This window comes from Drosophila erecta, unplaced genomic scaffold, assembly GCF_003286155.1.
Source record: "Drosophila erecta strain 14021-0224.00,06,07 unplaced genomic scaffold, DereRS2 tig00000092-arrow-pilon, whole genome shotgun sequence".
In the NCBI taxonomy this organism is placed as follows: Eukaryota; Metazoa; Arthropoda; class Insecta; order Diptera; family Drosophilidae; genus Drosophila; species Drosophila erecta.
The window spans coordinates 6,793,752-6,819,811 of NW_020825207.1; the positions used below are offsets into that span (position 1 = coordinate 6,793,752).

The 26,060-nt window shown below is 46.3% G+C and overlaps 8 protein-coding genes across 10 annotated transcripts; 3 read left to right on the forward strand and 5 right to left on the reverse strand.

Moving 5' to 3' along the window:
- Nucleotides 1-347: 347 nt before the first annotated feature.
- LOC6549423 (proteasomal ubiquitin receptor ADRM1 homolog) lies at nucleotides 348-2,232 on the reverse strand. 2 transcript variants are annotated; one of them, XM_001975667.3, is made up of 4 exons: nucleotides 2,089-2,232; nucleotides 1,430-1,971; nucleotides 1,016-1,209; nucleotides 348-910 (listed from the first exon to the last, which is right to left on the reverse strand). In XM_001975667.3, exons 2-4 carry the CDS (start codon nucleotides 1,948-1,950, stop codon nucleotides 456-458), a joined length of 1,170 nt encoding a protein of 389 aa, XP_001975703.1. In that variant the 5' UTR covers nucleotides 1,951-1,971; nucleotides 2,089-2,232; the 3' UTR covers nucleotides 348-455. The 2 variants fall into 2 exon arrangements, with proteins under 2 accessions (XP_001975703.1, XP_015012399.1); XM_015156913.2 differs by having other exon boundaries at nucleotides 348-1,209.
- Nucleotides 2,233-2,582: 350 nt separating this feature from the next.
- Nucleotides 2,583-9,697, forward strand: LOC6549422 (cathepsin L). The gene is made up of 4 exons (XM_001975666.3): nucleotides 2,583-2,842; nucleotides 4,094-4,210; nucleotides 8,455-8,669; nucleotides 8,741-9,697. Exons 2-4 carry the CDS (start codon nucleotides 4,112-4,114, stop codon nucleotides 9,450-9,452), a joined length of 1,026 nt encoding a protein of 341 aa, XP_001975702.1. The 5' UTR covers nucleotides 2,583-2,842; nucleotides 4,094-4,111; the 3' UTR covers nucleotides 9,453-9,697.
- LOC26526727 lies at nucleotides 6,132-7,147 on the forward strand. The gene has a single exon (XM_026981071.1). It carries the CDS (start codon nucleotides 6,605-6,607, stop codon nucleotides 6,863-6,865), a length of 261 nt encoding a protein of 86 aa, XP_026836872.1. The 5' UTR covers nucleotides 6,132-6,604; the 3' UTR covers nucleotides 6,866-7,147.
- A 216-nt stretch (nucleotides 9,698-9,913) lies between the features above and the next one.
- Nucleotides 9,914-11,561, forward strand: LOC6549421 (probable phenylalanine--tRNA ligase, mitochondrial). Its single transcript, XM_001975665.3, has 2 exons — nucleotides 9,914-11,263; nucleotides 11,321-11,561. The coding sequence occupies exons 1-2, from the start codon at nucleotides 10,070-10,072 to the stop codon at nucleotides 11,486-11,488; spliced, it is 1,362 nt and encodes a 453-aa protein (XP_001975701.1). The 5' UTR covers nucleotides 9,914-10,069; the 3' UTR covers nucleotides 11,489-11,561.
- Nucleotides 11,513-12,936, reverse strand: LOC6549518 (sulfotransferase 1C4). Its single transcript, XM_001975664.3, has 5 exons — nucleotides 12,743-12,936; nucleotides 12,447-12,681; nucleotides 12,189-12,393; nucleotides 11,997-12,123; nucleotides 11,513-11,947 (listed from the first exon to the last, which is right to left on the reverse strand). The coding sequence occupies exons 1-5, from the start codon at nucleotides 12,825-12,827 to the stop codon at nucleotides 11,559-11,561; spliced, it is 1,041 nt and encodes a 346-aa protein (XP_001975700.1). The 5' UTR covers nucleotides 12,828-12,936; the 3' UTR covers nucleotides 11,513-11,558.
- Nucleotides 12,937-13,383: 447 nt separating this feature from the next.
- Nucleotides 13,384-14,727, reverse strand: LOC6549517. The gene has a single exon (XM_001975663.3). The coding sequence runs from the start codon at nucleotides 14,484-14,486 to the stop codon at nucleotides 13,467-13,469; it is 1,020 nt and encodes a 339-aa protein (XP_001975699.1). The 5' UTR covers nucleotides 14,487-14,727; the 3' UTR covers nucleotides 13,384-13,466.
- Nucleotides 14,728-15,367: 640 nt separating this feature from the next.
- LOC6549516 lies at nucleotides 15,368-22,994 on the reverse strand. Of its 2 annotated transcripts, none has more exons than XM_001975662.3 (10): nucleotides 22,797-22,994; nucleotides 21,887-22,190; nucleotides 21,634-21,809; nucleotides 19,893-20,097; nucleotides 19,629-19,833; nucleotides 17,694-19,564; nucleotides 17,524-17,629; nucleotides 17,184-17,460; nucleotides 16,869-17,094; nucleotides 15,368-16,657 (listed from the first exon to the last, which is right to left on the reverse strand). In XM_001975662.3, the coding sequence occupies exons 2-10, from the start codon at nucleotides 22,062-22,064 to the stop codon at nucleotides 16,014-16,016; spliced, it is 3,888 nt and encodes a 1,295-aa protein (XP_001975698.3). In that variant the 5' UTR covers nucleotides 22,065-22,190; nucleotides 22,797-22,994; the 3' UTR covers nucleotides 15,368-16,013. The 2 variants fall into 2 exon arrangements, with proteins under 2 accessions (XP_001975698.3, XP_026836405.1); XM_026980604.1 differs by lacking the exon at nucleotides 22,797-22,994 and adding an exon at nucleotides 22,538-22,644 and having other exon boundaries at nucleotides 21,887-22,379.
- A 115-nt stretch (nucleotides 22,995-23,109) lies between these two features.
- LOC6549515 (WD repeat and HMG-box DNA-binding protein 1) lies at nucleotides 23,110-26,057 on the reverse strand. The gene has a single exon (XM_001975661.3). It carries the CDS (start codon nucleotides 25,953-25,955, stop codon nucleotides 23,274-23,276), a length of 2,682 nt encoding a protein of 893 aa, XP_001975697.1. The 5' UTR covers nucleotides 25,956-26,057; the 3' UTR covers nucleotides 23,110-23,273.
- Between the last annotated feature and the right edge of the window lie 3 nt (nucleotides 26,058-26,060).

The following is a 26,060-nucleotide window of genomic DNA, read 5'->3' on the forward strand; positions in this document are numbered from 1 at the left end:
GGGACACCAACAAAATGACCTTGTCGGGATTAATATTCCCGTTACTTCCGAATATCCTCCGAATACTTACATTTTGTAATTTCTGGTGAAATTGTAAAAGTTCGACTTTCTATTTTTAAATTTAAGTCAGGTGAGCATGTAAAAACTCAATTATTTGGAGTTGAAGGATGCATTCTGTGTCTTTTTTAGTTAGTTCTAAGTAAAGTTGAAGGCTGACTTACATTTAACTATAATTAAAAAGTAATATTTCAAATAAAAAACCTATATAAGTTAATAAGCCTTTTCAGAATATATTCAATCATGAAAGTAAATTAAACGCTATTTCATCACAAAATAAGATCAATAACTTCTATTTAACTCCAATTTGAATTTATTCAGAATCCAAAAATCACTTTGAACATGAAAAAATATGCTTTCGGATTGCATCTCAATCATAACCAAGCCGCAAACTCAAGCTATTTCTGCTTCTCCTCCTGCTTTTCGGCAGCGGGATCTGTGTTCTCATCGCGGGCCACTGAAGTTGGGGTCTCGGGATCGCTGCCCTTCTTCTCGCTGGCGGATGGTTCGCCACCCATGGTGGCACCGGCGGGCAGGCTTTTCTCCAGAGCGCGCACAAAGTCCTCCAGATTGCCGGAAAAGGCGGCGGCGACTGCTTCGTTGGACAGCTCGAATTGCTTGACCACCGGTCCCAGCTGAGCCGACTGCAGGGCATTGGAGAACTGGGCGAGGGCCTGCTGGAACTGCGGGGAGGTGATGTGGTCCTTGATCTGCTGCTTGCGATCCTCGTCCGCATCCTCCGACTCGGGCAGGTGCACGATCAGCGACTTGACACGCTCCGGATCGGCAATAAGCTGATTGATGGCATCGGCGCCGGATAGGGCCGTTGATAGGTCAATATTCAGGGATCGTCCTGCGCCATGTTCGGGGGAGAGATTGGATAAGTAGGCTTGGAATGGATTGGCATACGCTCCGGTCGATTCTGACGCCGTTGTGGTCGATGTGGTTGAGTTCTTACCGGAGGCATCCGCATCAACGGAGGAGCCGGCACCTTCGCCGACCTGCGAGTTCACATTGCTGCTGCTGCGGCTGCTGCCCGATTTCGATGGGGCGCTCGGAGTGCGCGGCACACTGACGTTTTCGGGCGTCTGCAAGGCCGATGCCCCACCGCCACCCGATGATGAGGTGTTGCGTGACGAGGGCGTCCGGGAGCTGCAAAGAAAAATAGGAATGAAAAATGTTGAAATAGGTTAAGTTCTAGTTTAATGGCAACTCTAAGAACTAGCTAATCAAACGGATATGTTTGTTTAATGTTATAAACATTAAATATTTGAAAGTTGCAAAGTTTTAAAGTGGTTGCCCCTGAAGAAAAGTAGCTAACTCCTTCGCTAATTCTTAGGCACTTTGGCAGATATATGTAATTAGTACTCACTTCATTTGGCCCAGCAGCGAGCTGAGACCACCCATCTGGCCGACGCCGCCGAAGAGCTGCATCAGCTGCTGCTGCGACATATTGTTGAGCATGTACTGGAGGTCGCCGTCGTTGCTGCCGCCGCCGCCGCGTTGGTGCGCGGAGGGGGGGTTGTTCAGCAGCTCGTTGATGCGGCGGCAGTGCTCGTCGTCTTTGTCCGTCTTGGGCTCCTGCATCCAGAAGAACATGCGGCGTGTCGATGACTTGAACTTGAGCACATAGACGCGGCCCGTCTTGCACTGCTCCACGCGCTTGAACTCGAAGTCATCGGGGAAAACGATGAGATCGTCCTCCACCTTGCCGGAGGTGCGATCCTTCCAGCAGAAGTGCATCAGGCCGTCGTCGCTCTGGGTCATGTAGACCAGGCCCTTGTGCGAATCCGGATGGACCATCTTGCCCACCATATTCATGCGGCCGGCGCGGAACTCCACCAGGTTGCTGCTGTTGCTGGAACTGCCCAGTCCACTTTGTCTTCCGAACATGATGCGGGCGCTTCTCGAGAGCTGGCGGAGATTAGATAGAGTGCGGACTGTAATTACGACGTTCCTCGGCTCATAATTCAAGGCGTTTGTGGTTCCGTGTTCGGTTGGGGGGTTATCAGTAGACGCTGCACTACTTACGGGATATATAATGTGTTGAATTTGCTGGGATTATCAAAAATTCAGTGAATCGCCAACTGCGGATGACGAGCAAAATTTGTCTTCTTCTTACCCGCGCAGTGTTACCATCAACAGACGATTCCTAACATTTGGTATTTCGCATTACTGTTGAACTAAATTTTAATTTAGATGTTGATTGGTAAAACAGTTTCATTTAATTCGAATTCAGTAAGCAATGTGACTTAGGAATCTTGCAAAAGGATTGCAAAAGTAACAAGAGAAATAAATTGTTTTCAAAGCAAGCTTGGCAAAGAAGTAGAATTTTGCACTTACCACAAAAAAATATTATTTTTAATGAATAGTTAATTTATATACAAACGAATTAACATACAAATGTCCGAAAAGCTCTTGCATATAATTCGGCTAAATAATTATTTTGATTCAAGGATTGAACTAAACTAGCTGGATTTGGCCGTTTTAAAGCCAGAACTCCATCACTGCCCCCACTGTTATCGATTAAGCGTCTGCCCAAGGGAACTTCTGCTATTTCCAGAAGATTCTGACTGGTCACTCTGCCAGAGATTTCTTGTTTAAACAATTTCTGCTGTTTTTCATTAAACAACGAAAGGTCTTAGCGACTGGATCATCAATAGCCACTTGATAAATACAATCGGCTGACTTGCACATTAGCGTAGTTGCTGCCATTTAAAGAGAGTGCAACAACAGTGTTAAATCAGTGATTTTTTTTGCATTCCTTGCGACGCAATTCCGAGTGGTAAGTGATAAATGTTGAGTTTTTAGTTTATTTAAAGTTAAGAACGCAAAAATACCTGCCCTGCTTTAATGCCAATCAAATACTTCGTATTGACTTGTTGAATTTAATTGCGTCATGCCCGTGTGGCTTCTTATTTAGACTTTAATTGCCCTTTATATTACATATAATCAACAGTCGGCATCTGCGTATATTCCCCTTTTTATTGCCCCTTTTGCTTTGCGCTTCACATACTGTTGCGCTTCTTTGTTTAGATTTTGCCCAATTCCCATTTTGCTGACCTATTTTTCTAGTCTTTGTTGGCTTTATCTGGTACCTGATAGCCAGATGAATCACCTTGGAGTTTTGAAACCCGTTTGCGCCCTCGAACTTGGCACAAATCGCAGGGCCACAACTAGTAAATAACAACTTTTATCAAATGCCTCTCACGTTTCTCAAAATGGCAAGCCAAAGATAGGAAAACAGCAAGTGAAACAAATCGCGCAAAAATGGCAGACTTTTTGAAAAGCAATGAGAAGCTGCACGGCAAAGTGGAATGGCCGATAAGATAACGCACTCGCCATCGAAAAATAACAAACTAAACTGAATCACAAAGCTAATGTCAATATATTTACGTGCGCCCGCCAATCAGGCAAACCTTTTATAAATGTTTATTTCAATAAAGAGGAAAAAATGTTTTTTCGCTGAAATCGAAAAAAGAAGCTAATCTGAGAATTTGTTCGTTTCGATTTGATCCGTTATTTATTCCATTCTCGTCTTGCACTATTTTCTATACTTCTAAAATAATATACATATGTTGTTATACATTTTTTTCTTTTTTTAACGTAATGACTTATCTAAAATTATTATATATATTTTGCAAAAAATGCAACTGAGAGTCTGGTTGAATATTGTACAATTTAATCATCACAAATGTATTTAAAACTTTAAAGTATGAAGATGATTTACAATTGTTTAGGCTAGTGACAAGTTCTCAAGATAAAACTAAGGCCTTTGCACCAGACAACTTAAAATTAGCACACTTTTAAGTTAAAAGCACAAATTAAGCTAATTAACCACAACATATTAGTATGAATCATGCACGAAACGCAGTCATTCACAACTTTCCTTTATCGCTGCAGCTTAGAATATCTATTTACATTAGAAGCTAAACAAGACCAGTCTAGTGAGCCATCTGGTTTTGTATCTGATGAAGCTTCACGTGACTGGCACTCCGCTTGGAAGACGACTTACTAATTGTGCGATTTCTTGCAGATTCCGCGACTGCCCACAATGCGCACGGCTGTTTTGCTGCCACTTTTGGCCCTGCTGGCGGTGGCCCAGGCCATTTCCTTCGCCGACGTGGTCATGGAGGAATGGCACACGTTCAAGGTGAGTTCTTTCCGAATCATCGGGGGCTCAAGTTCGATTTGCTGGGCCAGGCAAACAACAAGTGTTCTCCGGTAACACAAGGGCTGGCTGTGCGATGATTAATGCATTATTTTTGGGCCTTTGTCTTCTGTCCGACTTTGTTTGCATAGTTGGACGCGACGCACTCTTCCGTTTGTGACGACGCCAACCACTCGTCTGAGTCACGAGCCACTGCGAGTGTGAATGCACTGGCACTGGCACTGCTGCTGCGCGGCTGCCTCCAAAAGTCCAGATAAGTCCAGCAGTCTAGGCTGTCCGCTCAGTCACATGCCGGCGCACATGAGCAGCGGCTTTGATGGGCTTTAGCCCATCCGTAAACATCGGCTGGATGTGCAGATAATCCAAGTCGTTGTGTCGCCCACTTTCGCTACGCCGCGCTTCATTTCCCGCTGATAAGCCGTGCAAGACTCGAACTGGTCCACCGCCGACTGATAAGCCAGGCGGCATACTTGCCAAGCCATGTTTCCTAATTCGACTTCGATTTTTGCCCCCTTTCTGCAATGCATGAAGGTATTGCTTGTATAATATGACTATAGCATCAATTCAATTGATTGGGCCAATCATCCTTTGCCTTCACTTGCAACTGCGTTTGCTTATCACATTGCATTGTCTACTGATTCATTGAATGCGCCCATAGTGTGTCATCTAATTCTTATCGCCAGCAGCCAGAGGTCGTGCTTTTTTCCATTATATTACTAAATAGTTGAGTTCTTTGGTGCCGTGCCAGGCGTCATTAGCCCCAAATGGGGGCGTACATATAACAATTAGCTGTTTGTGCAGATCCCATGTGATAGGAGGGGATTTACATCTATATAGTATATGCATATGGGCGTAATTGCTGGTTTATCTTCACTTTTCAAATTCAGTTTCAATTGCACCCGCATATGCGCTGTGTGCGAAACAACTTTATTTCACTTCCTTTCTTCTTCTGCTCATTAAATCTCTCAATAAATGATGTGAGTCAATTGTTAGGGCAGTTCAATTACAATTATTGTTAATAAATAACTAAGTCTGACCAACTGAAGCAATAAGATTTATATTTACGGAAAAAGTTACTCACGCAAATAGAAAATCTGAACATTTGTGATTTCCACACTTACTGCGAACTTACCAAGCCTAGTTTTTCTTTTATTTAGCAAATTAATTTTGTTAGCTTTTCACTTTTAAATAAAAGTGACATTTTGTTTACATATGCATTTTTACATATTGAGACCGCGAAGTGCCATGTAAAATACTGAAAAACATGTTGGTCGCACTGCCGCAAACAGTGCTGCCCATGCACTCTCCTAAAGTGAGTAGGCGCGCAATTTAAATGAGAACCATGCCGCCTGAGCTTTCAAAGTCTAAATATCATGAATTGAAACGGCATTATCTGTAATTGGTGTGCAGTCCAAAGTGCCGCAGTCGTCGGTTGCAAATGCACAGCTGCAAAAGTCAGCATCGAGCAAGTGATAAGCCTTAATTTCCAGATTAATGCGTTTCAGATTCAGCTCATTCGCATGGTTTGGCAAATATTTAACAACAAGTCGTGCCGGGGGGCCGCGAGCATTTTGGAAATGACGCGCTACAAATCGACGTTGCTTATCAAATTGGCATTTTGCTGCTGTTTCCGAGAGCCGAAAGAGCTTTCTAGCTCGAAATTTGAGCGACAAGTGCACAAACAAATCGGCTGCCGTAAGTAAACAAGACGGGAAAAATTCCGCTGACTTGCAAAAGCATCTATGCTCCTCTTTCGTATTTGTTTTTAAAGATATATACATATTTTTTTATTAAATATTTCTGCTGCTTGCGAACCGGTTGGAGCAAACATATTTGAATACTACCCCGATTGAAATCCTTATAAATCATGTGCGCTTCGAAACGAAACCGGTTCGCTATCAAGCAGCCCACAATGCGCGCGCTGCAAAAAGAAGGAAAAACACGAAAAGCATAAGAAACAAGAAATATATAGAGTACACCGCCTCCTCCAAATAGTTCGCATACGTAGGTTGGGCTCTCATTTCGGCGATACGAAGTGTAGAGTGTGTGAACTCGGCTCTTTCTCGGATTGTGTGAGCGAACGGACCGGACCACCACCAAAAGCGGCCTGCTGTCGTCTTTTTGTTATTCCCGAAGCAACGCTCCACGCCAACGGATCGCTTGAGCAGCCAGCAGTGCGGAATATATAGAAATTTGAGAGAATAGAAATAAAAGGAGCCAACTCAGAGGCCCCCAGCAGTGGCAGTGGAAGTGGAAAAGCACGCGCGTCATCGTAAAAACGTGCTACGAAATCGGGAGGGAAACCGCAGTAATAGCACCCAGGTTACATAAAGCCACGAAGGAACAAATCACACATCAACGCTCGCAATCACTGCCATGACCGATGCCAACAGTCTGAATGTGTCGCTGGATGTGGTCTGGCCCACGATAATTATCCTGGCCATGCTGGTCATAAACGGCTTCGTGTTCGCCTACATCATGCGAAAGCGGCGGGAGTACAAGAATCACGAGGAGGAGGAGCTGCAGCAGCAACAACCTGTTCCACACACATCCTACGCGGCCACTTCGCCCACGGAACGGCGCCTGAGTGCGGATCAGGAGGACGATGGCTGTGCCATTCAGATGGAGCGACTGTAGGCCACGAGATCGAACTGCACGTAGCTATAGTAGCTGTCAGATACTCACCCACTATCGTCCAAGCTCTCAACTGCAACTGCAACGATGTTTCCTAAGCCATTATATCTCTAGATTCTCCCAGAGATATGTATGTAGTTATACAAAACGTATACGACGAGTGCCTGGATCGCACGTGCATTTAATTACGGTGTTTTTAAGTTGTTAACTCTATTTCGCAATTCATTTTCTACAAAAGTCTACAATAAATGTGTGAATTTTATCATGCCGCATCGAGAACATACACACGCCGTTTGCCAGCAAAATCAATAGGTCAGTGCGCTAAAGGCGGGGTTTTTCTTTTTCTTCTTTTTTGGCTGCATATCTCGAATTCGATTCAATTATGTCAATTATACGAGTCAGCCGCGGTCCGTGGACCCCATCCGGTCCATTTGGGGCGACAATTGCTGCTCGGGCTGAAGCTGGTGGTCCGCTTTGATGTCCAAATTAATTACATATGCATGTTTCTCACATGACAGCGCCACTCGAGCATTCAGTTCAAAGTGCCAAGTACCCTGGAATATCGCAAAACCCTCTGATACTTGTGGTGCGTCGCTCGACGGGCACTTAAGTGACTAAGTTCAGGATAAGTTCGACAACAAACACTTGTTTTCACATTTCTCTGACTAGCAAGGCACTTTACGCGTTCAAAAGTCGGATGTAAACTTGTTTAGCTTAAACACTTTTGAAAAATGCATTTAAGTTCGATACTAGGCTATTCGTGAGCAGAATTAATCAGTTGTGTTGCATGATTTTATATTTACATTGATTTTGCTTTGTTTCTAAAATGCAATTTGTTTATTTTCCGCTAGAAAACAATGTTTAGTTGGCACGTACATGGTAATCCCTTGGATTTTTGAGGGTTTATTGAATGCTTTCCATTCGACTTTCAGTCAGAAGGAATCGAAAACTACCCCTCTAATATTCAGTGGCATTTGCCGAGTGTAATGGATAGCACCCTAGTCGACTTCCTGCCATGGCCTTATAATTCTGTGCCATCATTTGTTTAGCGTTCGTGCTATTTCCGTGCTGTGGCTGTATCAACATGCGGGTCGGAGAAACAACCCCGAGCTGGAGAGAAGGAGGTCGCTAGTCCACGGACCACTGCAGGCAGATGGAGCGCATTTTTCCATGCTGGCCATCGTTCCTCCTACCTGCAGTTGGGTTGTTTGTTTACTACCTGGAACATTAACAACGTTTCCACGTTGCCGTTGTTGGGCAAGCGTTAAACGCTATTTTATGACCATGCTAGATTTATGGAGCTAGCTACCGTGACCGATCTTCCACGGCGATTCGCTCGTGCCAGGTTGACGGCGCTGTGAAAAGGTTATCTGTAGATTAGGAACTTTTGCCTCTGCGATCGTAAATCCAGTTTACGTAAAACATTTGGTCTCTGCCCCACGAGAGTTTTCAGTAGAGTTCCCAAAAAAGCTACCGCTTCATTAGGCTGCCTTGTATCTTATCGCAAAACTAGTACACGAATTTCAATCGATAACGCTTACCTTTGATAAGAGAGTGCACTATCTAACTTTGTGCTATTTTTCTTTATGCAGCTGGAGCACCGCAAGAACTATCAGGATGATACCGAGGAGCGTTTCCGCCTCAAGATATTCAATGAGAACAAGCACAAGATTGCCAAGCACAACCAGCGATACGCCGAGGGAAAGGTGAGCTTCAAACTGGCGGTCAACAAGTACGCCGACCTGCTGCACCACGAATTCCGTCAGCTGATGAACGGCTTCAACTACACTCTGCACAAGCAGCTGCGGTAAGTCCGGATCAGATGGGATAGCCACCCAAGAGTTTCGTACTCATTCCATTCAATGAATTCGCTTGCAGCTCCACCGATGACAGCTTCAAGGGAGTCACCTTCATCTCGCCGGCCCATGTAACTCTGCCCAAGTCTGTGGACTGGCGCACCAAGGGAGCTGTGACCGCCGTCAAGGATCAGGGACACTGCGGCAGCTGCTGGGCCTTCTCCAGCACAGGCGCACTCGAGGGTCAGCATTTCCGCAAATCCGGTGTCCTGGTCTCGCTGTCCGAGCAGAACCTGGTCGATTGCTCCACCAAGTACGGCAACAATGGATGCAACGGCGGTCTCATGGACAATGCCTTCCGTTATATCAAGGATAATGGAGGCATCGACACCGAGAAGTCCTATCCCTACGAGGCCATCGATGACTCCTGCCACTTCAACAAGGGCGCAATCGGAGCCACCGACCGTGGATTCACCGATATTCCCCAGGGCGATGAGAAGAAGATGGCCGAGGCTGTGGCCACCGTTGGCCCCGTCGCCGTCGCCATTGATGCCTCCCACGAATCCTTCCAGTTCTACTCGGAGGGCGTCTACAACGAGCCCCAGTGCGATGCCCAGAATCTGGATCACGGTGTTCTGGTGGTTGGCTATGGCACCGACGAGTCCGGCGACGACTACTGGCTGGTGAAGAACTCGTGGGGCACCACCTGGGGCGACAAGGGCTTCATCAAGATGCTGCGCAACAAGGATAACCAGTGCGGCATTGCCAGCGCCTCCAGCTATCCCCTCGTCTAAAGCAGCAGAACTGATGTAGTTTAGGCACAGCCTTCATATGATATGGGTTAGAAGCATACAAAAGAACATACCAACGCAAGCATCTCAAAAATGAACTTTAATAATTTAGCCCAACCTCATATTTAATGAGCTAGTTTCGTATTGGGTCCATTGTAATCACATTTCTCTGCCATCATGTATGATATAGGTGACAACAAATCTGTTGATGTTTGTAGAAAAATAAATAATAACGATATAACTTTAGAGAAGACTTGGCTTTATGGGATTGGGAAAGAAAATATTTTTACTAGCGGTTTTTTTTTTGCCTATGTTGTATTTCTTCTTTCACTCGACATCTCTTATAAATATAATTAAATTATTAAAACATTCATCACAGATTTTAGTTAAAATTTGAAAAAAAAACATTTGAACACTTGCTTAAAGTGCACTCGCTTTCCGGCAGATGGCGCCAACAGGTGGGCCAACGGCTCTGTTAGTATGCGCCTAACAGCACAGTGTGTGCTGCTGAAGCCTTGCGATTGCTCTAGAGAAATATCGATATGTAACCTTAACATAACACAAGTTATAACAAAAAATGCAATAAATAATTGCATCCAATCAATAAAAGTCCCTCCAAGATGATTCTGACACTTCGAGTGCAGGGCGCACGTCACTGGGTGAAGTCCACCCGATGCCTGGCCAGCAGTGCGGCGCCCGAGAAGTCGCCCTCCTCCCCACCGCAGCTGGAGGTCAATGGAAGCACGTACGCAACCGACGGATGGACGAACGTAACGCCCAAGATACTCTCCTACCTGGGGGCCAACAAGCACCTGCAGACGGACCACCCGCTGTCCATCATCCGCCAGAGGATCGTCAACTATTTTTATGGAGCGTATCGCAACCAAAGGGGCAATCCACTGTTCTCTGTCTATGACAAACTGAATCCGGTGGTCACTGTGCAGCAGAACTTCGACAATCTGCTGATTCCCGCCGACCATGTGAGTCGACAGAAGTCCGATTGCTACTACATCAATCAGCAGCAGCTGCTGCGCGCCCACACCACCGCACACCAGGTGGAACTGATCTCGGGTGGGCTGGACAACTTTCTGGTGGTGGGCGAGGTATATCGACGGGACGAAATCGACAGCACCCACTATCCCGTGTTCCACCAGGCGGACGCCGTGCGACTGGTCACCAAAGACAAGCTCTTCGAGCGCAATCCCGGCCTGGAGCTGTTCGAAGAGACGTGGTCGGGTTCGCTGGCCGATCCCAAGCTGATCCTGCCCTCCTCCAAGTTCATGGATCAAACCAAACAGCCCTGCCACACGCTCGAGGCCGTCAAGCTGATGGAGCACGAGATGAAGCACGTGCTGGTGGGCCTGACAAAGGATCTGTTTGGGCCGCGCATCAAGTACAGATGGGTGGACACCTACTTTCCCTTCACCCAGCCCTCCTGGGAGCTGGAGATCTATTTCAAGGACAACTGGCTGGAGGTCCTGGGCTGCGGCATCATGCGTCACGAAATCTTGCAGAGATCGGGTGTTCATCAATCGATGGGCTACGCCTTTGGCGTCGGCCTCGAGCGACTGGCCATGGTGCTGTTCGATATACCCGACATTCGGCTCTTCTGGTCGAACGACAGTGGCTTTCTGTCGCAGTTTAGCGAAAAGGATCTGCACAATCTGCCCAAGTACAAGCCCATCTCCCACTATCCGCAGTGCACGAATGACTTGTCGTTCTGGCTGCCCGAGGATATTGAGGTGGATGCCGGATTCTCGCCCAATGACTTTTACGATCTGGTCCGCTCTGTGGCTGGTGATATGGTGGAGCAGGTTGGTTTCAGCTTTCCCAAACGTATCATATTCTACTAGTAATTCTCTTCAATGCAGATCAACCTAGTGGACAAGTTTAAGCACCCAAAAACGGGCAAATCGAGTGTCTGCTTCCGCATTGTTTACCGCCATATGGAACGTACCTTAACTCAGGCAGAAGTCAACGAAATCCACAAGCAGATCGCAAGTGCGAGTGTTGATAGTTTCAATGTGCAAATACGTTAGTCATAGTCTAGTTCCGTTTCAAATTCAGACCAAAAAACACCAGTAAAGATAGCCAACAGCGTCAGGTATTTTACATGGTGTTGAATGATTTAATATTCTGTTCCACCCACTCGTTGGCGACCTTTAAAAGCTTTGGATTCTCGACAAACTCCTGTTGCGGCTGACACGCTGTCTTGGCGCCGCTGCGCACGAATCCTGCCTCTCCTTTGTTTAGGACGCCAACGGAAGCCATTTCGTGCATGTTTACGGACTTGTTCTCCCGAAAGCTCTTGATGCTCAGATGATCGAGTAGCCTATCCATATCCTCGGCCTTCGGTGGGCACTCTAGGAAGCTGGCTATGCTGTGGACTGCGCCTGGCAGATCCGCCAACATGTCTTCGTAGCGCAGGAAGAGCACATTGGACAAGTGGGCATGCTCCATCGCCTCCTTAACGTGGCTGTAATAGGGCAGCCACGGATCTGGAAGACAGTTGGTTAAGGATGCTAACTTCATTGAACGAGCATTTACTTAATCCGTTTTGGAAATAGCGCCAATAGCGCTCAAAATCTCCGACGTAGCCTTGAGTGCGGAAGAGCCTGTTCAAATGGTAGTAGGAAACTGCAACATCCTTGGGATCACGGACCACATAGATCACCTGAAATGATATTGGTCTGGTTTTGGTACTTCTAGTTTCTCGTTGTATTAAGGACAAAAACGCACCTTGCACCTATTTTCCAAAACACTAGGCGGCATCAGAGAAAAGGGAAAATGGGTTTTGATAAACCTTCGTTGCGAGCGTGGCATTTCACTTAAAGCCTCATAGCCCGGTCGGGAAATCTTCTCAATGAACTCCAAAGCTTCGGCTGAGTCTCGGTTTTCATCCTGAAGCTCTTTCTTAACTTTGGGATGCACAAAAAGCGGAAATCTGAGGGAACGAAGCTCACTTAATTATGAACAGGACACGCGACAAGCACTCACTCAAAGAATGGAAAGCGTTCGGTTAGTGGTCGCTGCTGAGCCTGCTCAAAATCCAGCCCATTGGCCACCAGCCAAATGAGCTCCTGCGTCCAAGTGGTGCCCGACCTGGGCACCGTGGCTATCCACACGTCGTCCGGACGTGCCTCAAAGTTGTAGTACCTGTCGGCCTCGTCCTTGTACTTGTGGGGAAAGAAATATCCCTCCGCACCCACCTGAACGAAGCCAGTTCGCTCACCTGGTTGTCATATGGTGTGAAGCATTAACTAAACAAGCTGTTCCGCAACCCATACACCTACCATGGAAGTGGTCCAGTAGCTCAGCATTGGTGGACTCCTCCACATCGCGAATTTCGTGTGGAAACTCAAGAGGCGTATTTTCCATTGCTCGCGCGATCACTTGCCAGCGTTGACTGAAGAACCGCCCGACATGAAAACGTCTTGACCCCGCTTTCGGCCCAGAGAGAAAGTGCCAGCTGCTGGCCTGGCTAGTATGGCATTGCTGCTTGGCTAAGCGCAATTTAAATACGACTTTAGTTAATGTCTGCACTGGTTGGACACTCGCGCTGACGCTGAATTTTCTCCAAAAGGTTTGGTTCCATGCCATTAGGTAGCTCAGACAGATTTTATTGGAGCATTAACACTGGTTTGTACCTAAAGAGGCAATATCATGAAGCCTACAAGTTAAAGGCGCTGGCCTAAATAACCCAAAATACCCTTTAATGGGAGTAACCAGTTTAGGAGTGTTTTTCGTTTTTTAATGCATATTATCAGCAACAGCTTCGCTTTAGTGGTATCTGCATACAACTTTCCTTCAATTGCAGGTGGAATGTAAGTAGGAATGGATTGGATCGTACCACTACGTCATATGGCGGTAATGAACCCAAGCACAATTAATCAAGAAAAGGTGACGAAAACCCATAATGAAGTACCGCTGAACGCCGAATCGAAAAGGACTTCAACTTTACTAGTACGGCACAAAAAATTTGACATAGAATTCCCTAGGATGTTCATCCGTTTCAGATTATTCGTTCACGTCGACGTTGTCAAAAAGGCTGAGCAGCTCCTCTTCCTTGCGCTTGATGCGCTCCCGGATGTCGGCCACAGATTCTGACTTGGGTACAGAGTCCTGGACCCGGCTGAAGAAATCATCCATGGACTTGAAAACGTTCTGATACTGATTATCATAGGGAGAGTATTGGTACGTTGGTGGCTTCTTGGGCGCCCTCTTGGTCACAGCATTCCGGAAAGAGAACTCTTTCAGTTCGTCCAGATGCAGTTCCTCCTGCTCCTCGTGGGCAGCAAACCTACGCAATGATTGCCGCTCTCTTTGCCGCTTAAGCTCGAGCCGTTCCCGATCTAATTGCTCGACCAACAGCACCGAGGGGCAAAGCATCTTCACCTCGCCGATGATAAGCTTATGGTCGAGGATCTCATCTTCGTTCGTCTGGATGCCGGTCTCCGCTAGCACTTGACACTTGACGGCCTGGGATTCTGTCTCCTCCAACATGGCCTCGAAATCCGGCAAGTGATTGGCATCCTCTGGCACTGGGGGCCTATTCTTGCGGAAATTCGAGGTTAAGCCCACGCCCGCCGGCTTGCTGGGCCAGAGGCGATCCCGTGCCGCCTGTTTGGCAGCTTGCGACATCACACGCTGCTTCGTTTCCTTCCTGACCTCCGATTCGGCGTGCTTCGCCAAGGGAACTACTACTGATCTGGGCTTCTCATGGCCCGCTTTCTCGAACTTCTGCTTGGCCGTCTGCCTGTTGCTGCTGGCCCTCAGGGCGGAGACTACAGTGGGCTGGACCAGCCGAGCAGGAGGATTGTACTTGCCAAGGCGACGGCCGGTCTGCTTCCAAGCCGCATCGGATCCCCCATCGCCCGCTCCGCCGTGAACAGTTCGTCGTGTTCCCGCCGTCTGCGACGATAGAGGTGCCGCCAACTTGTATCGCATTGTGACCCCAGAGCTGATGTTGGCTCCTCCACCGCGGGAATTTGAGCCCGCTCCAACACTTTCCCGACTGTGTCTGCCTGATGAATGCATTGCGTCAATGCAGAGTGGGGTGTCTGTATCCTACGTTAGTTCGCTAGTTGGGTATACTTAAAAATTTTTAGTTTGCTTAAATAGTTTTATTCTACTAGTTCACTTCGGTGAAAGTGGTGACGAAAAACTAATGTTCTAAGCCATGGAGTTGTGGCCCTGATGCTGAAGGCGTTGCGAAAGCCTACTTGTTATGAAATCATACAAGTCTAACCTCTTCAAATTATGCTAAGAAACATTTAGAGGTATGCCCCTTCACAATCCGATTAAGATAAGTTGAGTTTAGAACTTCAGCCTTGGGACATTTCTTAATTTTTTGTATTTCTTCAACATCAGAAAAATTAAAAAAAAAAAGTTGAATGCTATAGTCGAGTTCCCCGACTATCAGATACCCATTACTTAGCTAGTGGAAGTGCAAACGAGAAATTTCAACATTTTCTGGAATATCAGTAGAAATAGAGAAAAAAATTAAAATGAAAAAAAACTAAAAAATTTTTTAAAAGTGTGGCCGTGAAACAAACTTGCATTCTTAATTTCAACATTCTAGCTTTTGTAGTTCTTGAGATCGAGGCGTTCATACATGACCAGTTCGACTCGGCTATTGATCCTGATCAAGAATATATATAATTTATACGGTCGGAAACGCTTCCTTGTGCCTGTTACATAATTTTCAACGAATCTAGTATACCCTTTTACTCTACGAGTAACGGGTATAAAAAATCAACAAATAACTCATATTAACCTGAAATACACTCCAGATCGAACCTACCCAAATAAAATCTAAGCCAAATCCGAGCCTACTCAAGCCAAAACTTAAACTCGAACCAGACCCAACATTTCCTCGCCCTCAAAATGAACCGGAGAGTTTTCTTTTAATTAGATAGTTCAGAATTTATTATTTAAAGACGGGCATATATTACATATGGATTCTGGATGTTCACGGAAATATACCTCATAACAAAGGAGTCCACATGTTTTTACTTAAATATGGAATGGTTACAAAAGAAATTATCCTGTGCGGATTACATGTTTATTTTTGTGGGGCAAATATGGATGGATTTATCCTGGTCCCCCTAATCAGTAAATTATTATTTGATTATAACACTCAAAGACAAACCTGGAGTCAGAAGTGGATACAAGGCTTACGGCTTATATTGCGGATTACGATCCGTAGTATAACTCGAAAGCTTTTGGCTTTTGCAACCAAAAAGTGTTCACTTTGAGCGCTCCATGTATATGCTCGAATCAATTACACTCGCAAAGGATGCGACCCAGCGAAGAATGGAGGTCAAAAGCTTGAGGCTACCTCAGTGGCTGAGGTGAACCATTCTTTTGGCCCTATTCTTCGGATGGACGCACATCAGGTGCGAGTCTATTTGGTAGGTATTTTTTTTGCTACTTGGCGCATGGATGATCGCAGATCGCACAAATGCCAATAGCAAAGTCAAAAAGAGGACAGCGAGATCGCTTTTTAGGTGAAGCAACCGCACCGTCCCTATAGATTGTGATGTGCTCCGAAAGAAGCTACAATTATGAAATGATACAGTCGGATTTCTTCTTTTGTGGGGGCGCTCGATCGCTCTGTAGTGGTGTCCAATCGAATTCGTGCCAGTTTCCATGGGGCTGGCGTAATGGCGGAGCACGGCGTTGCTCATTGAAAGCCGTCTGACGACGAATCTCTTCGGACGTGCGACGCAAGTTCTCGAACCGAAGATGGTCACTGGGAATGTGGTTGTAAGCCGAAGGCCTGGTTGTCTGAGCCACCGAATGCAGCGCTTCAATGCCACAAGGCACTCCGTTAATATGGCGCTCCTCGCGTTTGGAAAGGGGATCTAATGACTTGGGAACCGGGAGTTTTGGTATTGCTAGTCCCGGTGAAGCAGAAGGACTCGGTCTTGGTCTTACTGATGGTGCAGCTGATCGTGGAGCAGGAATAACTGGGATCGATGGTCCTGCATCCGTACATTTGTTTTCCAATTTAATATCTTTAAGTTGGTCCTCTAGCGAACGAACTGCGTCCACATTGAGGTCGTCAGAGCTTGGAACCTTCGGCAACTCGTCAAACAATGTTTCCAGTTCAGATTTTTTCGACTTACACTCCATCCCCAACTTGAGCAGCTCATTTTTGGAATATGACAGCTTTACGGCCTGAGCTGGATTCTTACCACGGCAATCTGCGAAAATATGTGGATTAGAGGTTTGATATAACTTAAGAATGATTGCGCCAGAGAAACAAGCAATCCGTTAATTAAAAACTATGACCATCTCATTCCGTTTTATTGCGCAATAGGAGCGGAAATGCACGATATTGAATTGTATTCGAATGTTACTTCCTTGCTCACGACTTGTTTCTCTGGCGACACTTGAACTGCTGGAAATAGTTACTTCGCTTGAGGGGTTGCCCTAGCCCTGATGTAGGATGATCCACAGCTGCTCCTCCGTTCTTTTTAGTCGGATCAAAATTTTCGTTAAGGTATGGCACCCCAACCAAGGTATTCCGTTCACGACACATATCGATAATATGGCAAAAGTCCTTGTTTTGGCTTAGCGTCCGTGGATTTCCGATGAGAATAAGCAGAGATATCGGACGCGAAAGCAGAACGTTCAAACGCTAAGCGAGGTGAAATATAATTAATTCGATGGACTAATGTTTTTCTCATTTTCATGATTCCTTCTATAATTTTATAAACAAACACATACCCGTTCATTGTTCAAGAATCCAAGTTTGGGTGTAAAAGAGCGCACAAAGGACACGATGACCACATGCTTCTCCTTGCCCTGGAATAGCTCAACGGATCCGCAATCTATTTGCGACCAGTTCCGCATATTAAGCTGTTCCTGAATGCGATGGTACTGGTTCTTGTAGGGCGATATGATACCGATATCCGTCTGCAATAACTTCTCACCATTGATGCCGAAATACATGAGATCCTTCACGTAATCCATGACAACGTCGATCTCTTTACTATTGCACAGGCTGGAAAATTGAAAGCGCATGTATTAATATCAGATTTTCTTCTCCCCCATTCTATCCACAGACCTAAGAGAGCTCTTCGCGTTCGTCGTTGTGCCAAAAACGGAATGAAACATGATAGGAAAGTTCGCATTGGGCAGCTGAAACCAGTTTTGGTAGCGGCAAACCGTTTCTGAAATATGAATATCTTTATATATTATTTGGATCAATGCTATGTAGTAACTACAATCGCTCACCCAAGGGGGCATGAGCCTGAAGTTTTCCATCGTAGTACAGATTGTTGTACAGCGATACAATCTCCGGATGTGAACGAAAGTTGCGAATGAGACGCGTCTGCACAGCCGCGTTATAGCTGCCGTCCTGGTCCACTTGGTAACACTTTCTCTGCAGCAGTCGCTCGAAAAGGGTCAGTCCAAGACCCCATTCGTTCGCCCTCTGCGATTGGAGCACCGGTCCCAGCTGCTTGTGGTCCCCGGACAGGATCAAATTCGACGTCGGCGATAGTGTGCAGGTGATGCCCATTAAAACCTCCGCCTCCGTGGAAGCGGCTGCCTCGTCCACAAAAACATGCGAATACACATTGCCCGTGGCGAAGCCTCCGGTAGACAGCCTTCCAGCCAAACTGAGTGTGCAAATCACGATTCGATACTGGTGCACCGCTTGCACGGCCGGATAAAAGTGCAGACCATACATGTTGGAATACTCTAGAAGCAAATCGTCAATATTGTCGATGCGCCGATCGCAGCTGGCAGCAAAGATACGGGCCAGCGGTCGTGGGTGACTGTCTGGTGCTTTGGCGATAGCCCGTAAAAGTCGAAGTGCCACCTCGTCACAGGCCGTATTTGAACCAGCCATCACTAGGATGTGCGTTTCGGGTCGATTTACATACAATTGGTAAATGGCCTCGACGATGGTCTCTGTTTTGCCCGTTCCCGGTGGTCCAAACACGATGTAGGGAGCTGGAAGCCTTTGGCTTAGCGCAATCTGTCGAATCGCTTGCATCTGCTCCGGATTGCTCGATATGCCTTTGTTGTTTAGCTGAAGTACTCCACTGGCCTTCGGCATTGGTGGAATTTCACTGGGAAACAGGATCCGCTGAACGTCACTGTGCCTGGTAAGGGTCAGCTGCTGGAGGGCTCGATACTGATAACGCATTATTGCCCGCAATGGACGAAATATCAGGGTGTAGGTGGTGTTGTCCGGTAGCTGGCGTTCACAAGTGATGTTCACCCGCTGCGTTGAAACACCAAGGATGCGGGCAAAGTAGACTCGTAGCTGCTTGTTTAGCGATCCGAACTGCTCGTCAACATTGCGAGCCCACTGCAAGATGGAGTCAAAATCCTTGAGTGCCAATTCGAGCACTTTATTGTTGTTTTCCAACATCTGGCGTACACCTGATTTCGGGTTACCTTTTTCGTTTATGATTAGCACATCGTCGCCAGGGGAGAGAATGTCCTCTACGCTCATAGTAGCGGTACCCAGTCGCATCTTAACCGAAAGCTCCCGCCCGAACTGGTGCAGCTCCACTTTCGATTGCTTGAGCGAGAGATAACGCTGCAACCGTTCCATGTCCTCCACCTGGAGCAATGTGCGCAGTGTGCCGGTAAGATTTTCCTGGGTAATCTCCCTACCCCGTTCGCAGTAGTCCTGATAGTGCTTATCTAACTCGGCCAAACGCAGCTGGGCATCCTCGTGCTTCAGAGCGCTCAAAACCTGAGTGGGTGGAGTGGCTGGTGGAAGACCCTTGCTCTTAAAGATCTCCTTGTTACACAGTCGATATGGATTGATGTTGAAGCTAGCCTTGGGCAGTGCCTCTGTGCGCATGAAGTGATGCTGCTCCACATATCTCGTCCCCTGGATGATGAACGCGATAATGATGGGCTGCTCCCGAAGGATCATAAAGACGTGGGAGTCCACGAAGAATACAAGTTCCCCGCTTTCAGGCACATGCAGAGGCATTTGTGCACCATACACGTAGTAAAACTGGCGCAACTGCACTATGATGAACTTCTCCACAACCAGATCACTGCGGAAGGTCTTTAGGGTGAATCCAAAGTAGTGGCTGTCCACACAGTTTTGATAAGAGAGGGACACCATGGACGAAGGACTGCGAAAAGGATATAATATGAGTAAAGAGTAATGGAAATAAAAAACAAATTTGTATTACTTACTATTTCACCATCTTTTTGAGGGACTGAAAATCAGAATCGTCGCCATGGTACTCCACATGCTCCTCATACTTCTCAATTGTCTCGAAGTTCTCCTGGCAGATATAGCATCCCAGGGAGTTGAGCTCGAAATCCTTCTGCGGCTTCAGCAACAGCGTCTTTTGATATTTTAGCAGCGTAGCCGTTGCATTCGTATCCAGTTTGTATTCTGCCAATAAAGCTCTCATGCATATGGAGATTATTTTTTCTTAATAATAGATAGACTACCTTCGGCTAGCAGAGTATTACCCTCAACAGGAGCTCCTCCGGGCGCATTGGTCGTGGAGGCGGCATCCCGCTGTCGGTGCTGTTCGTCCAGAAAATAAACCTTTTCTTTCCGAAATTCCATTAAGGAGAAGTCTTTGATGCGATAGTTGGGATTTCCCCGCGGCGTGTTTATTAGAAAGTTCGTCCTGTGCAGCAGAGAACCAATCTAGGGAGTTTGGAAAAATATTGCATTTAATTCCGGATCTTATTGTTTATGTCAATCAATGGAGCAGGATTGCGATATCTTTACGGTCAGCAAATGCTCTTCGCATTGGAAATGAGGAATCACATGACGTTTCGAATTTCACCATATGAACACCAAAGACCAACACATTGTAAGCCTAATTAACTTGTACTTTTTTTGTTTTTTGGTTTTTCCAATATCAGATCATTGCGGCCCCTTTGAAATGGAAAACTGAAGGGGAGAGCCCAAAATGTTCCAGTATTTGTAAACTCTAAATCGTTTTCATTTTGTAATGGTTTTAAATTTCAATGTGCAATAGGGCCATTGAAATAGGATCTTGACGCGATATGTAATAATATTTGTTTGTTGAGTTCATAAAAAGTCCACTTAATTCATATAAAAAATATGCATGTACAATTACTGTTTATAAAAAATTTATTAATAGTGGAAGTCTGTTTTTGAAAACCTATTTTTTATTTCCATGCATACACACCATGGAGCACATATCAATTTACTCAAGAGCATTTTTATTGAGGTAGTTTTTAAAAGTTATGAAAACGTACGTATGTATTTATTTATATATTTAACATATGTTTCTTCATAAGAACAAGTACAAAACCGCTACTACAAACCAATTATACCCACTTAGAAGTGTAAATAATTCGATTGTTGCTTTATCAGCATATATTGCGCACAACACTTCGATTGTTTACTTCCTTTGAGACATTTCTGCAACAAACCTAAAGGCTAAGATTTTTGTTTATGGATATGTCAGCAAGTATATAGAACTTAGCCAAGCGAATGAACCCAGAACCCAGATGACTCATGGACTCATTATAGGCGACAAGCGAGCAAATCGCTATGTGGCTCTAATAAAAGGGGTAAAATTTCAATGCTTCGGCTGCAGCTGAACAAAGCAATTTATGTACGAACGTACGAATTCAGTCCTAACTCGGTTCTACATGGTTCGTATTGAGTAACTTGAGAAATGTTTATATTTTGTGCGTATACAATGTGCAGTTGGGTATGTCAGCCATATAACGAAAATATTCCAACTTACTTTATTTAAAGGGAAAATACGGTGAAACCGACTTAAGATATAGCACTGCGTAGTGTAAGATAAAATATACACACAAAGCTCGTTTACATACTTTTCGTATTATATTCAATATTTAAAAGACCACAAACGATATGAACATACATACATATGTACATATGTACTTCATTTTAATGGAATAAGTAATGGATTTAAATTTCAATGTGCAATAGAGCCATTAAAATATGATCTTGACGCGATATGTAATAATATTTGTTTGTTGAGTTCATCAAAAATCCACATAATTCTTAAAAAAATAAGCATGTACAAATATGTATGTACATATGTATGTATGTATATCAGAGCTACAAAATGCTAGTAATCACTTTTCTAAGGCAACCCTAGCTGGTGGCTTAGATGGCAGTGCCCACTGTACAGGAAGTACGAAAACGATAATGCGTTATCACTATGCTTCAACTCACATTCGAAGCTCCCTGAATGGAGAGCTTCTGGCGGATCTCACTGCAGTTGGGCTGGGCTCTCAAGTGCTCCTCAAACATCTTTCGCATCTCGGCCTTGTCCACGTACCACTCCTGTTGGGCGCTGACCACCTGGCGCCTGGCCATCTCCAGCAGAAACGAACCCACAAACTCGCGCTCTGTGGGCCGTAAAAATGGATCCGTTATAATGGAATTGCACTGCACACACTCCGTGTATATGATATGTATTGCTTACCCCACGGAACCGGCGGATTGCGCAGCATTCCATTGGCGTAGGTGCCAGGTGGCTTGATACCGCCATTGGCTGGCGGCGTCGACTTGTCCGGCGGGGTGGCGGTACCATTGTCACCGCTGTTGTTGTTGTTGTTTTGTGCAGCGAACGCCTTCTTTTTTTGATTTTTATTTTTTGTCATTTTGGCTAGATGTTCTTTAGACTGATCTTTTACTGTTGTTTTTGTTGCTGTTGTTGTTTTATTTGCAATGCACTCACTCACACACAACGGATAGGGATCGATAATTGTTGGGCGCTAGATTAGTTTCTGGTTTTTTAACAAACACGAACAATCGCCATTAAAAGTTAGTTATTCAATGCGAACACAAAGCACAGACGCAGACACACACAGAGACGTTGATATACTATATACTATATAGAAATGCCAAACAGCTGACAATCGAAGTGTACGGCAAGACGATCAGTTAGCGAATGAAGCGGGCGATGCGCGATCGTTCTGTTTTATATGCAAGGGTTTCAAGAGGGGATTTTTTTATATTACCTCTGATTATTGTTATTTCAAAAATGATTAAAATGAAAGCTTCATATACTAGAACCCATTAGAACTTCATTCGAAATAGAAACCCTATTAAGACTTTTAGTCCCCAAACCGACGTCTCTGTGTGTTTGCTTGCCAGTGTGTGTGCGTCTGCAGCAGAGAGCTCTTCCAAATAACAGCGATCAGTTCGCTGGAAGTGGAGTTTTTATAACGGAGTTCTCGAGCTTTCCTTCCAGTGCAGGAACTTCGTGAACAACGCAAAAGGAAGTGCACTCCCTGCCGCAATACTTGCATACATATATAGGCTAATTTGGTTTATTATTTAACGAATTTATTTTATTTCTTATTACGGCGCTGGCTCCTTTTATATTATACCTGACATTTATATTGCGTTTTTTTCCTATGTGTGCGTGTGTATTTTTATGTTGGAATTTGTGCGTGTAAGACTTTTTACAAAATATAAATAAGCGAACACATAACTTTGACTTGAAAATCGTGGAAAGTCCCGAATTCAGGCTGTTTCGATTGTACGCCGATCGTGGTTACCGAAGCGACCGATTACTGCTATTCGCGAAGAGTGGTCACACTATTTCGCTGGTGTTGGGAAATGGCAAAACTAACGGTTTTCCTTGAATAAACACTCATCCGCTAAAAGGATCAAATTTATAAAAATGTACAATTTAATGTAAATAAAAGTATGTTTTATTATTTAAATTTAAATCAATCCCTAACAACTCTGTTCATTAAAAAGCTCAAATAAAAATTGGTTATCATATAGTTAACAGAATGGAATAAAGTTTACATATTATTTATATAAAATATAAGTCTTAAGCCTACTGAACAATCTACAGACTATTTCTTAGCCAGCTTCAGCTTTTCGGACCCAAAGATGACCCCAGTGTCGACCAGTTTGCGTTTCATTGCAAAGGGGTTAACCGAATTTAAAGGAGTCCTGTGATCGGAGGTTTTACCCATGGGAACATCCGACTCCGATTCGCTGAATATGTTTTCCTGTGTGTCCAGCGGAGAGGGTGTGATATCCGGAGTCGAGGGGCGAGATCCCGTCGATGCCGCTTTAAACATGTTGGGTGAATTAGCCAATCTCTTGAGGGTGCCCCGTTTGGCCGAGCTTAGCTCCATGGCCTTGGGCTTTGGGCCACTCTGGGAGGCCGATGTGGGAGTCATGGGCAGAACAATGGTGGCCGCGATGCCGCTGGCGCCCAACAAAGTCTGTTGCTTGCGAGCCTCCTGGACGGCCTCCAATTGAGGTAGCAGTTCGCACAGGCGGTCGGACAGGTGGATGCGTCCACGTTTGGTGGCGTATTTCACGGCCAGTTGAAGGAGATCCGTGCAGGCAATGGATTCAATCAATTCCCTAGCTCGCGTCTCGCACTCGCTGCTGCAGGCCAAGGCAAACAGCTTAATGGCCGTCTCTTTCTGCATCTTCTCCGCACCCTCCATTTGCATCAGACTGGAGCGCAGCAGGGCATCCTCCAGCTCGGACTTTTCCACTTCAACGTCGCAAAGCGGGATCTGCATGCGCAGTTCCTGGAGCATGGGTCGCGGATTGGTCATGGGATAGGAGGTGCCGCGGCACAAGACCGCCTGGACAATCTGACGTCTCTCGGATACAGCCACCACAAAAAAGTTGTTCGACACACTGGTGCTTTGCTTCATGGTGTCGCAGATGGGGAACCAGGCGTTGCTGCTCCGCCGGTACAACTGCAGCAGACCCATGTTGTCGGCAATACTCGGCGATCCCGTGTCGCTGTATCCAAACCAGGTGAGCTGTCGGCCAGGAGTCAGCGGAACGGGCAGGTATTCTTGGCGCAAACTCAATCCATTTATGTTGACCAACATCGCGGAGAGATGCTGCTGCGTCTGACTGGGCGCAGAACTATGGTAAACTACCATCAGGCTGTGCTCGTGTCCAGCAATGGCCACCACTGGTCCCGGTATAGTTAGCACCTCACGCTGTGTCCCCATTACGGTGAATATACGTAGAAAACTCGAGCTGGTGGCCACAGCCACTAGATATCGGGTGGCCACAATAGCCTCCGCGCTCTCGCAATCCGGCAGGCTGAGCGACCACTCCTTGTTGCCGGCGGCGGCCAAAGCAATGACTACCAACTTGCTGGATTCGTTGGACGCCAACGCCAAAGCTCCACTGCTAACACTGGCCAAATTGTGTTGATTGTAGTTGCTAATGTGTAAAGCATGGTGAATACTCGCATCATGGAACTCTACATCGATGGAGCTATCGCCTGAGGGCTCCACATGAGCGGTGACGATGCCCACATCATTCCAGGCCATGTACCGATGCTCCAGATCGGACGGTGTGGCACTGGGCTGAAAGGCCGCCTGCTGCTTGAAGAGCTTGATTTGCGGAGCAACGGGTGCAGGTACAGTTCGGCTACTGCTGGCCAGGGATTGGTTCGAAGCGTCATCGTGATCTACGGGTTCCGCAAAGTTCATCACCTTGCGCTTAAGCTGCTCCAGACTAACGCCATCGCCGTCGTCCGCTGCGGTGTCCAAGTCATCGCCGGCCTCAAACTCATAGTCATCGCCCAACAGCTCGGCTTGGTCATCCTCTATTCCCTCGCCGTTGCCTGCATCGACTGCATCGCCAAGAAACACGGTTCCCAGCTGGCCAGTGGCATCGCAGAAGGCCACCTCCACCTCTCCAGAGAGATTCCAGGCCAGGCATGTTATGGCATTGCAGTCGTTTGGCGGCATTTCCACCTTCACAGCCTTCCGTTTCTTTACATCGAAGATGCTCACCTCGCCCTTGGTTGTTCCGGCGGCCAGGCGCTCACCATTGGGCGAGAACTGGCAGCAGCTGTAGTTACTGGACACCGAGTCGTCGCGCAGTTTAAATGCCACTTCCCAGTTGGCCGTGTTGAGCAATACAATCTCGTTGTCCACGGCATAGGCCATAAGTTCGCCGTTTTGTGGCTCGAAATGTGGAGTGCCATATAGACTGGCGCTCTCGAAACTGTTGACCTTTGGCAAGCCACCTATGGTCTTCAGCTCCTTGCCCTCTTCGAAGTTCCACACCTTCAATTGGCCGTCTCCGGCTACAGAAACTAGCAGTTTTCGCTCCGCAAACAAGTCCAGTGCCAGAATTGGACCAGTGTGCCCCTCCAGCACCGTTTCATTGCCAGCGGTATCTCCTTTAAGCACCTTAATAGTGGTATCCTCGCTGCCGGCGGCAGTATAACCGCCAGACACCTTGAGGCACGTTGCCGGCGCCGTGAATCGCATGAGGATGCCATCACTGTCCATATCAGGAAAGGTGTAGGCATGCACCGTGTTGCGATCCGTGGAGGCCAGGAGACGGCCGCCCGTGTGGGCTATGCACATGACGAATTCGCCCAGGCAACTGGAGCGTGGATCGTCGTCACTGATGCAAGTCCAGTGCCGGATGTCTCCATCTGTGCCGCACGTGATGATGAACTCGCCGCGAGGAGTGTACAGGAGTCCCGTGTAGCCATTGGTGTGCGCATAGCGCAGGGCACTGCGCGAGAAGCTCATGACGTGATTTAAAGCTTAATTTCAATTATTTTCTCGCGTTAATGTACGTCACTTTTGGCGCCAAAACAATATGCAATATACAATGTTGACCAACGACCGAATGGG